This window comes from Cygnus atratus, chromosome 1 (genome assembly GCF_013377495.2).
Source record: "Cygnus atratus isolate AKBS03 ecotype Queensland, Australia chromosome 1, CAtr_DNAZoo_HiC_assembly, whole genome shotgun sequence".
In the NCBI taxonomy this organism is placed as follows: Eukaryota; Metazoa; Chordata; class Aves; order Anseriformes; family Anatidae; genus Cygnus; species Cygnus atratus.
In genome coordinates this window covers 42,906,747-42,923,382 of record NC_066362.1, presented here as the reverse complement: position 1 = coordinate 42,923,382, position 16,636 = coordinate 42,906,747, and the positions used below count along the sequence as shown (strand labels likewise).

Genomic DNA, 16,636 nt, shown 5'->3' with positions numbered 1-16,636 from the left:
CGCAAAAGGAAAAAAAGCAGGGCAAATCAGAAGGCACAACTGAAGTCTTTTTTTTTTTTTTTAAAGGATAGAGGAGGTGATGAGAAGCAAATGAAGAGAGAATAACCAAAAGAAAGACTTACCAGCCAAAGAAGTAGGGAGGAATACCACTAATGCCCAAAACTTTCTTTTTACTAATAGCCTGTCCTAGATTCCCAAAGAGGCATGCAGAAGGAGATTTCTGTACTGAAAAAAAATTTTGTTTGTTTGTTTGTTTCATATAACACACAGTTCCGAAAGAAAAACCTTTCATCAGATTTTCTGTCCTTAAGACTTCTCCTCACACACATCTTCATTGTAACTTTCATGTATTCATCCAAGTGTTCATCAGTATTCGTTGATGAACCTCTTTATTCAAGTTCATGTTGTCTCCATATAATAGTCACTATACCTGCAGATCTGCAATAATCTCCGAAGGAGTTAAACATTGCATCAGTAAAACAAATGGACTTTGAGCAAAAAAATCCAAATTTCCATAAAATTCTCATTAATTAATTATATAATTGAACTAGTACCATTTGTAGTCATCTTGGACAGAAGAGAACAAACAAACAAAAACCTAACTGTGAGGCAATCTGAAATTGGTTCCTCTGCCTATAATAATGTAGCCTGCAATTTTTAAGCAAATGAAAATTTCCAGAGCCCCTAAAAATGCTGTGTCTGGCCCTGAGTACACCCAACTCCCTCCTCTGGGCTTGGCTGCAAGTGCTCAAGGCCAGGTTTGCTATGGTGTGGCTGTGTAACCTGTGGCGAGAGAGCTCTGAAGAGCTGTGAGGAACCTCCTTTGGCTCAGAGGTGATGTACACTCAAGGCCCTTGCCCTTGGTGCCTGGCCAAGTCGTGCTGCAGCACTGCCTGGGCCTTGCACCTCCAGTGAGCTCCAGCTGGCCCAAACCCTGACCTCAGCTTCAGTTTGGAGAAGTGCAATTCTCAGATCTAGGAGAAAAACAAGTAAAACAACAAGAACTGTGGAAGTAAAGGAATAGAAAATTCCCCTGACAGTCAATTGGAAATAGTTCCCAATAAGGCAACACTTAAAATTTTCATTTAGGAGAAAAAAATCTGGCCTAGCTGCAAAATATTCTTACTCATTCTGCAGAAAATGCTCTCCAGTGCCTTGGCAGATGTTCACAGTTTAGCAAATGCATGAACAAAAACTGACATAGGCAAAACAAATCTGAGACAGAGCAAATTAATTTCAGATCACAAAAAAACTACAAATAAAATTACCAAACTGTGTTATCATTTATCATACAAAAAATTGTAAAGAGTACTGCAAGATGCCATGAGAGGCTTATTATCACATGCAGTTTTGATTCTTAAAAAGTCACTGCTATAAAAAGTACAGCACAAGGTAATTGAATTCAAAACATGCTGAAAGGTTGCTGAGTCAAGTGGGGAACGTTAGCAAATGAGATGACTCCACTGCATTTCTGCAGGGATCAGCTCAAGACCTGATGCAATATTTGCATCAATACTGCAGATGAAAACTTATTAAAAAAGATCACTGTCAATAGCATCCGTGGTTGGCAGGAACTGAGATGTTCAAGATGATCAAGAACAAGGCAGTCAGGAAAAGAGTGATCTGCATCACCCAATTTTAAAAAAGAGATGTAGGAACAGACACTTCTTGAATCAGATAGGGAGATTCAGGTAGAAAAGACTTTCTTTTAATAACCTACCAAGAGACTCAGAATGACAGACAGATAGGAGTGTCTTTCTTTCTAGAAGTACCTAGACTGATCCTGTAATTTATCAAATGTCTACCAACTGAGCAGACATCCTCAGGCAGAATGTGTTGATGGATAATGCATGATTATGAAAGAAAATTCACAGGCAGCAAGGATGATCAAGGGGATAGAAAAGTTCTCCTGTGGAGAAAGTCAGAAGCCATTGGGATGGATTACTTGAGAAAAAAGACATGTTAGAAAAGCTATAATAAAATAACCAACTACACATCAGTAACAGCTCAGCAATTCCCTTTCTGCCTGACTCCTAACAACATGGGGCTATTCAATTAAAGATAAACTTCAACTCATGATGAGGAAATTCTCTTTGCATAGAGAATATTATACATGGAGCTCAATGCCACTAAAATCTGCTGACACCAAAGAGGTATCAGGATTCAAAAGAAAATATTCTGAGGTGTTCCTCCTTCTGCTGCCAGCCCTGCTGCCAACCCCTCACTACAGACTTGAGATGACACATCCTACTGAATTCATTCTGCAAATGTGACCAATACGGGCAATGGCAGAACTGGCAAATTCCAGGGACAGTGCTTTCTTTGGAAGCTGATAATGGCTTACAAGAACTGTAGCAAGGCTGGATGCCCCTGAGTAGCTAAGAAATGTGGCAAAGTAGAGTAATTGTAAACCTGGACCCTTCTGTTGCTGCTGCTGCTGTGTAGGCTGTAGGCTTGTTGCAAGAGCAGTGACTGGAAGGACCCCTGTGAGAGCTGGGGGGAAGGCTCCCCAAGCACAAAAATGTCTCACTACAGCTCTGTGTGGGACTACAACTCCTTCTCTGTCCTAGACCACTCAAATGAAGTCCTCAAGGCACAGCTCCTTGGCAGGCATGGGCATTGTCCTCTTCCTTTCCCTAGCTCTAATTCCACGTCCTGAGCATTACAGTAATGACAATGCTGCCTTCTTCCTGGCATTTCAGATCACAAGAGGAAACTAGACTTTCTCTTTCTGCTGCCCTTTTGCTTGGGATCCAATCCTCACAAACAACACAGACTGGGCTGTGAGACTTCAGGTAGCTTATTTATATCTGAAGTCTGTCATTCCTCAGAGAAAAACAATCCAGGACAGATAAAAACATACTTGTTGTATTCAAAGGAATTCATTACTGTTCTCACATTCCTGACAATGGTTTGGTAGCAAGTAAAAACTGAAAGCATGTAGTTTCCATAGCAATTATTAAAACGACAAGTTGTCAAATGACAAGATGTCATTTAAAAATAAACAAATCACTCTGAGAAGTGTGGCTAAGAAGTCAGTCCAGTCTATATTTACCTGTGGGCAAATGTGATCAGGTCTTCTTTCCTCTTACCTGAAGAACATTGCTGATACTCCCTAACCAAAACTTGGCATTAGGCTATCTTCAGGAAAAACTTTGACTACAAATTTATGAATATTCACTGTTGAGGGAGTCTTCTGACCAGAGGAAAAATTATATGCTATTCCCTTTCATAAACATCATTTTTCTCCCTATGTGTACAGAATTCTTTTCTTCCCATTTTTAGTCCTCAAAAAGAAGTCACTGATGTCATGAACATTGTCTGAAAGCTCCATTGCTGGCATCTTAGAGACAGAAAGATGGGAAATGTACTATTACTGTTTAATGATGATCTCACTGAGAGCAAAGTCACAAACCAGGCACATAGGTCAACCAGATACTAACTCTGCTTCTTCTTTAATATTTCTTGTTGAAGAAATATGATTTTTACATGTTTTCCAAAAACAACACATTTTAAATTCAGAGGTACTTTTATAATTACAGTAACCATCCTGATCCTCACACATTCACACAGAGATAAAGCTCCTCTGTAAGACAATCATGTAAGAGTCTACTGAAGGAACACATTCTTTCCTCATCATTTCTTCTTGTGTTACTTCATACCTTCTAGAATGAAAACATCTTCATTGCAGTATTCATTTTATTGATTCTCTTCTGACAAATGCATGCAACAACTTTAACGTTTTCAGTGCTCAAGAATAGATACTATAAAACTATCCAAGTCTTTTTCTGAGGTCTGGGAAAATGTCATTTACCCACACCACTTTCCTCTTCTACTTAACTAGAGCGGTGGTGATGAGTTAATCCCTCTGGAACAAAGAATCCAATTAACATCTATTATGTGCTTAAACATTAATTAGAGTATAATAATTTAATACTCAAGCTAATATGATATTTGATTCTATGAATGTGTACTTCTGCTACCAGCTGAAGTTTTTGCTCTGTGTTATTCAGAATATCAGAAAAGTCAATCGTGGTGGTCCCCAGCCTTAAAATTCCACCAGTCCACTGGGAAACCATTGTGTGTTGTTTTTTTCCATACTAGGAAATGGAACTATTTTATAAAAGAATTAAACTTGAAAAGGAGTAACAACTATTTCTTTTTTCTTTACTCTATTTTCTTTGTTTTTCTAATGAAAGACATTTATTACTGGAATTCTCTGCTTAATTATTTGTAGAGATCCTTAAGCCACTGAAGCCCCCAAAATTGTATACCAGAACTACACTGAGCACCTGGAAATGAAATAAAGATGAAGATGGGTTTGGAAGGTAGGCAACATTAGGTAAATTGTCCAAACCGCAAAATCGACATAGAAAAGTGCTTAATTTCTTTCTTTTCCAAACTTCAGCTGAGCTCACACATTTAGTGTCAATACACTCCAAATAGGTATGTTATGTGTTCACTGCCTGCAAAATTTCTTAATTAAACAGCAAAGGAGCCTGAGTCACCGTCCCTGGGGGTGTTCAAGGAAAGGTTGGACGTGGTGCTTAGGGACATGATTTAGTGGGTATTATTGGTGGTAGGGGGATAGTTGGACCAGATGATCTTGAAGGTCTTTTCCAACCCTAATGATTCTATGACTCTATGACTCTATTATTTAGAAACTAGATTTCTAGAAAGAAAATTTAAAAAAAAAGCACATTTTGACTAGTGGATGGAACAGATGAACAAATCAACTGAAAACTCTGGATAATTAAATACACTTAGAAATGTAAAGAACACAAACACAAGGGCAGGAAAAGAGATTAGTATCTATATAGGTATATTTATGTGGCATTTAGGTTTACCTTGATGGACACACACCAGCATAGGAGAATGCACATGCCCAACACACACTGACATTGCAAGCACCAGCTCCTAGCAGCATATGCTGAGATTTCTCAAATTCATACACATATAAGTAAGAATTCAGTCTACAAAATATTTAGTCAAAACAGTCAATGGTTTACTCCTTCATGTACTCCAAAACCAGAAGTGATCTGAACTGGAAGACTATTGCACATCACAAAGTTAGCAATCCACTTAACAGTTGACCTGAGGAGATGCAGGCCTGTGCTGTGCTGCACATAAAATTTGGCCCTAAAGGCTGGGCTGTGTTGCACATAACCCTTGGCTGCAGGACAAACTTTGCCAGCTAATCCTAACGGAGGAGCCTGTCTGTAGACAGCTCCCTCTTGGCAGTGGCTACCAGAGTGGCCTTGTATTTATTTTAGAGCAAAGCAGCATGCTCTCATGTGAACATATTTTTGTTTAGCAGCAGCAAAAATGAAGAGTTTTTTTTTAATTTGTTTTACAATGCTGCACAATTTGAGCAGCATCAGAAGGGACGTATCAGAAGAGACGTATCAGGGGACATCTGTCCCCTTTCCTCCTAGTGTTAGCTTCAGTAAATGGTATTTTAATCAATACCGTATGCCCTTCTTACAGGGAGCAATATTAAATGCTAGCACCAGTGCTACTAGCATTCCCCACAATTTGTTTGTTTGTCTATCTCCTAAATTTGCCCAGAAGATCTACCCCATATGAGTAAATCCAAGCAAAGGAAGAATACAAAGATTTCTAGCTTGTGTGGAGACCACATACCAGAAATGTAACCTCATTTATTAACCTATTCTTTTCCTACAAAAAAAAAGTCATCAACTGGAAGTTCAGCAAATAACAGAAGTATTTCCTAGAGTGTATTTCAGCTTCTTGAATTTTGAACATACCTAACATTAACTCTGATCACCTATACGAATCATTTAGGTTGCTGGGAAAGTAGGTTCAAGATTGAGGGATGGCTTCTTAGTAATTAAATATAGCCTGCAGTGATGGCCACACATACTTTTAAGCCTTCATTTCCAGAAAACAGGACAAGGTCAAAATAAGTAACAGATTTTTGCTTAAAGATACTGAATTTCCAAAGATCTTTTTTCCAAAGACCTTGCAGAGCTTTTACATAGAGTACAGGTGTAACAGCAAAGATCATTACCACCTAAAAGGAGAAGGACAAATGGAATCTTGTGGGACATTGTGTGCAAAACACGGACTGTTTTTCTTCATCTCTCCACCTCAGAAAAACACAGGTGAAAACTGGATACTGAATATATCTGTATGCAAAATTTTAACTTTAGTTAATTTTTCAGAGCCAAAGCTTGCTCACAGTCATCTCTTCTGTCACCCCATAATGCTAAAAGGAGTGTCCAGACTATTTGTCATCTTCACAGGAAAATAATGCATTCACTTCAAGCTTTCATGCTGAATGCTGACACATTCAGCAAGTCAGTAAACAACATCTTTCCCGAAGGGAAACTGGGTTTGAAATTAAGAATAACCATTTGTTTAAGTTTCCTCCAGTTGCTGCAGACATTGGCTGGGAATATTAAAGTATGTGAGATTCTCTATGACTTAGCAGTTTAGGAAAACAAAACAAAACAAAACTTATTGTTATCACTCTGTGTACTTGAATATTTAATAAAAAATACTTGTTTTGCACGCCTGCTTTCCTGAGAGATTATTGAAAAATCAATTCAAGGCCTAGACGCTAAAAAACAAAGTTATTTGCCTCAGACCTTACAGATCACAACATATGGAAGAAAAACACCCTAAAAAAAGATCACTTTCTGTTTCATATAACAGCTTAACACTTTACCTGGAGTCTTTCAGCGAAGAAAAGAAATCAGTAAAACCATGAAGACGAGACCAAATTCCATACCTCATTTTTAAGATCTCAAAGTTTTCTATGCTTTTAAACATTGCATTGTGTTTCTTTTTTTCACATTTTTCCATTATAAAAATGATAAGCAAAAGCACAAAGCAACATACACAGGTGTCAGATGGGCACAATCTGCTGTTCTTTGAGAGATTACCAATCTTCTTCTTACTACACACACTGTCAAATATAAACTTAGTATCATGTGAAATAGTAACATGAAACATGAATGTGAGCACATACGGTGTCACAGACATGGTTCACATAGCAGATAGTGAGGTGAATTAGAGCAGATTAGTAGATCAAACCATTTAATGCCAATGCTCTTTACATCTTCTATTAGATGTTATTTGGAGGTTGTTTTAGACTAGATTTAGCCTTGCTCACTGGACCAAAAATGCAATTCAAATCATTCTGATGGAGAGATATCCTACAGATCTTTGCTTCGTTGGATGAAAGTTCTAGGAAGTGTCAAGCTGTCCCTTTCATCTGTCTCTTGCAGATGACAGTAGCATGTCACCAGCATGTCACATATCACCAGTAGGCACCGCCAGAAAATTTCTGTATCCCCTATTTTCACTAACTCTGGTCACAGAACCAAAGCATATGCCACTGCTTTCTTGCCAAGAAGGGGCAGAATCATTCATGGTTTCCTCAATGCCAGTGAGCACCAGGAGAAGATGCTGCATACCCTTGTGCCCCAAGCCATAAGGTACACCTGGACAATGACACAGCACGTCTAATTTAATTGTGCTTTTACTGAATGCGTAATGGAACTACAATCTATATTTGTTCATCTGAAAGACACTGGGCTATGTGGGACAGACACTCTGCAAATGTTTCCTATACCTTCCAAATTCAAGGTATCAGCTGTGTGCCTGAACCATCTCTGAGGACACCACTAGCCCACCACCAGTCCTTCAGACTGAAATTCTGAAGACAGCTTCTGGAATACCTGTATGCTCATTTCTCTGCTCTTTGTCATACATGGGGCATCCAGCAACGCATTTTTGTCAGGACTCTGTTCTGCTAAGGAGTTCTCTACCCACTGAGCACTCAGGTGTGCATGTAGTCAAATGGGGGTATTACCACAGGACATCTAAATCTTTATTCTTGCAAATGCTGTGCAAAGATTAAGAAGGAACTGATTCCCAGTACTACTCGCTGTCCTCAGTTTTCCCATCCTCCACATTGGTGTTCCACATACACCCTTGCTGTATTCAATCCATTTGTTTTGGGTAAACCTCGCAAATCCAACTATGCCATAACCCAGGTCTCAGTGCCCTTCCCTTTATGAACTTTCCTAGTGTGACTTTGGGTGGAGAAATAAATGATACACTCTCAAAAAACACTACCTTACCCATTCCATTTCAAAGAAATGAAATCATCCTGAATGGTATCTGTTGTACAAGCAGCTAACTGCAAGATAGGAACAGGATCTGAAACATGGCCACAAGGACCAGTACCACCACAAGCACTACAACCACTAGGTAGGTCCCTTGTATACTGCATTTGAGGAGAGGAAGAGACAGTGCAGTGGAATTTTGTGCAGAAACCTGCAGGGGCCGTGCTATCAAGGCATGCCACATGCATGGCTTATGGAGTTGCCAGGACCGTGCCTGGCACACAGGCAGAGGAGGGTCAGGACAGGTGGTCTCTGATGGAGCTTCCTGCCCCACAGATATTGCTTCACAGCCCACTGCCCCTGGGGAATCATCTCAAGACATTATAGCTCTCACAGGCAGACTTGCATTGCCTTTCCACAGCTCTGGGACCAGTGCCCTGACTGGACCAGAAATCTCCTAAACACAATTCCTCACTGAATACACATGTAGGAAAGGAATAAATGCACTTACTCAGGCAGGCATCTGTATTTAAATTGCGTGCAAGTCCCTGCATGCATCCTATTACATTAATTCCTTATTACATTCCTATTATATTTATCTTTTGCTCTGCCTTTGTACAACTAACCACTGTACTTTCAGGAACACATCAACGGAGAGCAGGACATGCCTTTATTATACTCTTTCACACAGCAATGGAGACACAGTCTCCTCTCTTACGAAAATAACAGTAGTGACAACTAGGCCAGAAAATGCTAGTTTACAGCCCAGACTCTCTGCTGTAGTTCCAGCTCAGGCACCATCTTCTGCCTTGATGCTAATCCAAGAATCAGCTTTGGAATCTGTCATACTCAGCTTTTACTCTTCACTGCAGTTGTCAGACAGGAGGGCAAACAACTTCTCTGTGCGCTACTTAGGCTGCCCATGAAGTCATTCGAAGTGGCTCACAAACTAGATTTGTACTATGAGCCAGTAATGGAAGTTTGATGAACTCAATTAAAATATTTTTACTTTGAAACAACCTGAGAAGAAAAATTTGAAAGAAAAAGCAGTGCCCTAATTCCACATTGCACTTATTGCAGAAATGTCGGAATTGATAGTATGCATTTACCTCATACAAAACTGTAGGATTCCCATGAAGGAGAGGCCCATAGCAAATGTAGGAATGGCCAACTACCCAGCCTAAATCAGAAGCTGCCCAGCACACCTAAAATGAAATAAAAAAATAAGAATACTGTTAGGTGTTTTTTTTAAGACAAGTTCCAAAAAATTTACATGACATTTATACAGAATTACCTCACCAGGTTTGAATCCATATACAGCTGAGATTGTCCAGTTCAGCATTACTGCATAGCCATCTGTTGGTCTGATAAAATCCTAAACAAGAAAATTTGAATGTTTAACATCATTTAAAGGATGCAATAATATGCCTGTCTTCAATGAAATTTTGAATTTTTAGCAGTAAGAGACTTACAGTTATCCAATTCCAATACTCCTCACTTAATAAAAGGATCCTTTCTTACAAGTATATGCTTCTGCTAATGTTCCAACTGAAGAAGTAATTTTGGGAAGAAAAAAAAAAGAAAAACCCAAGCCCTATGACAACAGTTTTCTGAAGACAACTAACAAAGACTGAAGTTGTCTCACTGAAATCAGATACAAATATTTAGTCAACATATGCTGCCAAAAATATAAGAGATCAAACCTTTACCTCATTTTATCCATCTAAAAGTTAGTCATATTTTACACTTACTGTCTAGTCTCCCGGAATCCCGGTATCAATAGAGAAAAATGGGCAACTGTGGAATAGCCAACACCTAAAATAACTGGGGTGAATTACTCTCTCTTTCTGCATGCATTATTTCAGACCTTGTCCAAGAACCTGGGACCATTGAGACACATTAGCTCATTAAAATGGAGATTGCCACAACAGAGAATGGTTAACTAATGCTTTGTGAATTTCAGAAAGCTGTTTGCCTTTGTTAGTCTCAGTCTCTAACTTAGTCTCCACTCTGAGATTAACAGAAGTTTTGTTATGAAGGTATCACAACTTAACAATTTTACTTGCATGATCACTTAGAATTAAGTCATATCAGTGTGATACTGGCTCTGAATTTGTGGTAGTGAGATCACTGCTGGTAAACTACGTTCAGATTGAACTACTCTTCATAAAAGAATTGTAAGAACCAAGGAAACACAGAGTTTGCTTTTAAAATAAGATCTTTAAAAAACAGATCATTAAGACTACTTGACACTTGAAAGCAAACATTTCCAAAGAATGCCCTATGTTGATTTTCAGTCTTACTCAGTCTTAACTTTCATCTTCATGGGATTTATAGTCTCCGAACTGTTCAGCAGTGCAAGCCTTTAGAAGATGCCTAATTACATTTAATCTGTAATGTCATCCATTACACCTCATCTATGAGAAGATTAGCTAATATGTAAATAACGAATAAGCAAAGACTATTCAGCTATAAATGCTATCGTAGAAGTGATATATTAACTAATCTTGCCATTAAAGGAGTATCTTATGCTTATCTCAAACAGTTAAAGTACAGAAGATATTCATGGATGGAAGACCTTCTGCTATCCTCACAAGCTTTATTGTATGAATATTTGGGGTTAAATGAAGTATATTTTTATATTACTACTATTTAAATAAACAAACACAATTTTCTCCTGGACTTTGAAGTAGAAAAATATGAATAAATGAGATTAAAGCATATCTAGCAATGCTAATAATTTATAGCAGTGAGCTCCGGTAAACATTTTCAACCTTTTTAGTTAAATATTTTCCTCAAGTGGAACTGCAAATAGGTTACAGACAGTTAGACTACAGATAGTCCTTTACCTTGGGGAAGCCTGTTGTTCCAGAAGTATACAGAATATAAAGCGGATGGTCTGAAGGAACAGAGACACACTTATAACATTGTGCTTTTGAAAGCTCTTCTTCCCAGTCAAGATCATGACCTGGGGCAAGAGGAACATGTCCCTGCCCATCGAAAAACAGAAAAAAGTTCAAAGACAAACAGATGGAATAAAATGTAAATGGGTCAAAAAAACATACTATTCAATTTTCTGTACAGTAGCATTAGTTCTATTTACTATGTAAATATTATGCATTTAACTTTTCCCCATAAAATACAAAACCAAACTAGAACACATACATAAAAAAATTTTACTTGTAGAAGACAGAAGAAACACGGACTACATATATATCTGAAAGTTAACAGTAAGGCACTGCAACTGTACACTCACCAAGTTAGGTCACCTGTAAAGAACTTTCTCAGGTTTGTTCTGTACTCTTGCAAGTGCAACTTCTCGGAGTGATATGTATTCCACTTACCTTTTCGGTTCAACTCCAAAACTTGCTGTTACAATAAGTTTGGGCTAAAATGAAGAAGTTAGACTGTTAATATATACATTTGCAATATATTTTTATAAAGTATATGTAACCTAATAACATGTTTTCCATGCAATTAGTTGGTTAATGGAACTCAATATAGAAAATCTATCTTGGTGTAATTAGAACAAGGGGTTAGATCAGTTTTCTAAGGAAACAAAGCTTGTGTGATCTTGCTCTCCATGCATCTGTTTTTTGTTCTTCAGTACTCTAATAACTCTGACACACCTCACCATTTTCAACCAAATTTGAGCAACAATATTAAGATCTTGTAAATTGCACAAAATTTACTGATCAGACAGAAAACCCCATCTCCATGTAGCCCTCCACTAAAGGAAAAGCTCTACCGCAATGTCAACAACCATCTATCCTAGTTAGCCTTCTTCCTAATTATCTGTCTGAACCCAACTAGCTATAGCGCTTTGGTGGCTCTTTCTCAGCCTGCAATTAAATGACACGGAAGGGTAAGAGGGGGAAAGAGGAAAAAGAAAACACACAAGAGATGACAAGAAACTAGAAATACCAGAAAAGAATAAGCTAAAGTCATAAAGCACATGAGGGAATTTAAGCTAGAGTCTTTCAAGTGATGGCTGCAGGATTCAGGATGCAAATCCTGTTAAAATCAAATTTCTGTAGTTCTGCTTTGTTGTTGGCTTTTTTTTTTTTTAATAATTTCTATCTCCAGATGTGGATTTAGAAGATTTCCAGCTTTTCCATTACATTTTTCATTAAATCAACCTCAGTAAGATGCTGATGTAAGATTTCCTAAGGCAAAAAAGTCACTTCACTGCATACAAACAATTTTGATTTAAGTCCCAAGATAAGTATTTTTATTTCTTGTATTTCAGGAAACAAAAAGCACCAAAGAAACTATATGTTAGAACACATTTTAATTATAGAAGAATGAGCCTTCAATCTCCTTGCTTCTGGAGTTTTAGAAGTATATTTATCTTGTGTACCTCAGTCTGATCCAACTAGTTTAGTAAATGTATGCATTAGCATAAATCTCATTAGGTAGGTGCAAACCGCAATGCCACAGTTAAGGTTGCATTAAGCTTTACACAGAAAGCACAGACTGTTTTCTTAAAATTTATTCTTAAGATTATTTCAAATAATAACAAAACTTTTCCTGTCTAAATCTGCCATTCAGGGAAGTTTGCTAATTAGCTTATACTCAAAATAAAGGTTTCTGATGAGCTTTAAAATTTCAGCATGTGTCATCTTTCCCTTTTGGGATGGAGCTATTTTGATAAAAAGATGATACAATACAATGCAGTTAAACTGAAAATTCATCGTGAGGCTACCCTGGAATTAGTTATAATTAATATGTTATTAACATGTTTGTATTCAATTGTTACAATGAACGACTTGTCAATGCCAGGTTTAGAGTCATTTGTAAATTGTGCCCCCTCTGCTCATCAACTACTTCGTAAGCAGCAATGAAATCTAAATAGAGCCAGTACTACATTGGCTAAGGTGATGTATTTCCCAAGCGATGCTTGTAAGCATCATGGATCACTCTGTGCAAATCAAAGGTTCATCACTGGTTGTTTTCTAGTGATTTACGTCTCTGTCTACTGATATTATTTTCCCTGCACCTCCACTCCCATATTGCTTTTACACACCCGTTTCCCACCTTTTCCATGCCTCCATGTGATCCTGCATGATAGATTACATAGAAATACAACTAGTACGATGGAAAAGCAGAGAAGTTCTGAGGTTTGCTGGTGAAGAAATGCCAGAGATAGTGAGCTGTAGAAAAAAAAAAAATGAAGAAGTAGAAGTGAGATAAAGCAAGGTCCAATAGTACTAGACCAACAATTTTATTCTTCTGTGAAGGCTCCTTCTACAAATTCTTTCATAGTGCCTAGCAGCATGCAAGGCAAGGTTTAGAAGAAGCAACAAATGCTTTTAGTGGGCCAACTCAGAAAGCTTCAGAAAGCCTAAACTGAAAACAGGCAAGCACAAAATGTCAGTACCATCATGAAGACGTTTACAAAGAGATCCTGCACTCAAGCACTGAACCAACCATTCAACACAAAGCTCTTTCCATTTCTTGCCCCAGCCACACATCTGATCACAAGCCTGTCTTCAAACTTCTTGCACTTTCGTTGCATCTCCCTCCTCCTTAAGAAAAGTGACACACATTTTAAAGAAATCCAGTGCTCATACAACCATTATATAACTCTGCTGCACCTGCTGATACCACTCTGGTTATGTTGTTACATGGTCCATTTCAGACTGCCATGAACATTTATTTCCATCAGGTATTATACACTGCTCTACAAAGAGACTTGAATCATACCATACAAGTAAAAAATAAAGAGCAAGATACTGCCTTCTAATCTATAATACTTTTCTAAAAACATATTACAAAAATAAATAGTGCTTCAAGACAGGACAGAACTGCAAATATTATAAGGCAATTAAGTTTTAGCAGCTGAGCCTGCAGTCTTAATCATACAACCATCTAGGCTGGAAAAGACCTTCAAGACCACCAAGTCCAACCAACCATCAACCTGACCTACTGAGTCCCATCACTAAACCATGCCCCTTAATGCCACGTCCCCATGTCTCTTAAATACCTTCAGGGACTGGGACTCCACCACTTCCCTGGGCAGCCCGTTGCAACACATAACCACCCTCTCCATAAAAAAATTCTTCCTAATATCCAATCTAAACCTCCCCTAATGCCACTTGAGGCCGTTTCCTCGCATTCTACCACTTGTCATCTGTGAAAAGAGATGGACACCCTCCTCACTGCAACCTCCTTTCAGGCAGTTGTAGAGAGCAATGAGGTCTCCCCTAAGCCTCCTCTTCTCCAAACTCCCCAGTTCCCTCAGCTGCTCCTCATAAGCCTTGTTTTCTAGTCCCTTCACCAGCTTCATTGCTCTTCTCTACACACACTCCAGCACCTCAATGTTGTTCTTGTAGTGAGGGGCCCAGAACTGAACATAGTACTTGAGGTGTAGTGGCACCAGTGCCAAGTGCAAAGGAAAAATCTCTTCCCCAGTCCTGCTGGCCATACTATTTCTGATGCAGGCCAGGATGCTGTTGGCCTTCTTGGACACCTGGGCTAACTGGTGGCTCATGTTCAGCCGGCTGTCAAACAGCACTCCCAGGTCCTTTTCTGCCAGGCGACTTCCTAGCCACTCTTCCCCCAGCCTATACCACTGCATGGGGTTGTTATGACCCAGGTGCAGGACCCAGTACTTAGCCTTGTTGGATATCTTGTGATTGGACTCAGCCCATTGGTCCAGCCTATCCAGATCCCTCTGCAGAGCCTTCCTACCCTCAAGCAGATCAACACTCCTGCCTAACTTGATGTCATCTACAGACTTACTGAGGATGCATTCAATTCCCTCATCCACATTGACAAAAATGTTAAACAAAACTGGCCCCAGTACTGAGCCCTGGAGAACTCCACTGGTGACCAGCCGCCATCTGGACAGAACTCCATTCACTATGACTCTCCAGCAAATTCTTCACCCAGCAAATTGTACACCTGAGCTGCATTTCTCTGGGAGAATACTATGAAAAATGGTGTCAAATGCCTCACCTCACTAAAATCAAGGTAAACAACATCCATAGCCTTTCCCGCATCCACTAAGCAGGTCACCGTATCTTAGAAGGAGACCAAGTTAGTCAGGCAGGACCTGCCCTTCATAAACCCATGCTGGCTGCTTCTGATCACTCTCCATGGTCCTGTATGTGCTCATTATGACGAGAAGTAGGTGTAACCATTTATAGCCACATCTGTGCACAGGAACTATGTCTTATTCAGAATAAACTATTACAAAATATTAACTCATTTTTTCAAGGATGCCTTATTAAAATCCCTGACTGTGTCAACTGTAAATAAGTGAGGAATACAATATTTCTGACCTCAGTGGAGGATAATAAAAGATAGTTTTGAATAACTTGGGTATCTCTTATATTTTGCATTTCAAAGAACTGTTGTTCATGTGCAAACCATAATTCTGCTTTAGCCTGAAGAGCTTTCAAAAACCATGTCCGAAAAACTCTATTACTCATATTTATTTTGCAGGGTTAAGACTTAAAGTCTAAAAAGCCCTCTGGACTTGCTATATAATTTTTGTGATTCAAAAAAAAAAAATCTGTTTGTCAAAGGCACAGCAACTACCTTATTAAATAAACATAGAAGCACTGTTCTTAAAACATCCTTCTCAGCTTTCCTAGTTTATTAAGATAAAGTGCTTAAACAAATGTCATGTTAATTTCTCAAAATATAATTAATGTTCTTCAAAAGTATCTACTGTTTTGATATTGAAAACTACATATTCTCAAATTCAGATGAAATAAAAGATTAGAAGAAATGCCTCTTCTCATACACTGTATCACTTCATCACAATTCACCACAGAAGGTCTATAACACTGCCGATACCTGACAAGAGTAGAAATTATCAGCTGCAGGACTCTGCAGCATTCCCAGTCCTATTTAATATTCATGTTAAATTAAGGCAAGCTGTTAAAGTATATGTAGCTTTTCATAGTCACTAGAAAGTGTCTGTTATTTAGCTCTTCTGACAAAACTTGAAGTTTGACCTTTCTTCCGAAAAAACACCTCAAAGCCAGATTTCCATTTCATGTCTTTAACTCTTTCTAGTCAATCTTTCCAAAATTAGGCCCTGTACTGCAGTACCTAATTCATACAAAAGCCTAATACAAATACTGGCGGGTTTTGAGACTGCTTCAATTAATATCTGAGTTCAGGAGAACACTTTCTATCACAGCTACTTATATTCATATCTTAAAGATAATCCAGTAGTGTGCAATTCACTTATCAGGGAAGTTTTATAGTATTGCATAACTGGGGAAAGGCTTGAAATTTAGATTGATAATGTGCCTCTCCTATTTTCTTACACTTTTGTTGTACATCAGATGGATCAAAAAATAAAACAAAATATTTAGCTTTGCCTTTTAAAGGAGAAAAAGGCAACATAAATTAAGATTTAATCCATGGCCTGCAGGTAGTATTTCTATAGTTAACCATTAAAAAGATCTGCTATGTGACCTTGAGTAAATAACTTAAATTTTCTCTGTTTTCCTTTCAATGCATGAAGCAAAGACTAAAAGACTATGATTACAGTGCTGTCTCTTTTTGTCCCTCAGAGAAAC

The 16,636-nt window shown here is 38.4% G+C and overlaps 1 protein-coding gene across 1 annotated transcript in view; it reads right to left on the bottom strand.

The window, feature by feature from the left end:
- The window catches only part of LOC118246871 (acyl-CoA synthetase short-chain family member 3, mitochondrial-like), a 52,050-nt gene extending 40,188 nt beyond the window's left edge, over positions 1-11,862 (bottom strand). The window contains 5 exon segments of the mRNA XM_035544350.1: positions 9,206-9,301; positions 9,391-9,471; positions 10,946-11,086; positions 11,353-11,484; positions 11,845-11,862. Coding sequence (XP_035400243.1) covers positions 9,206-9,301; positions 9,391-9,471; positions 10,946-11,086; positions 11,353-11,484; positions 11,845-11,862 — 468 coding nt within the window.
- Positions 11,863-16,636: the final 4,774 nt, after the last annotated feature.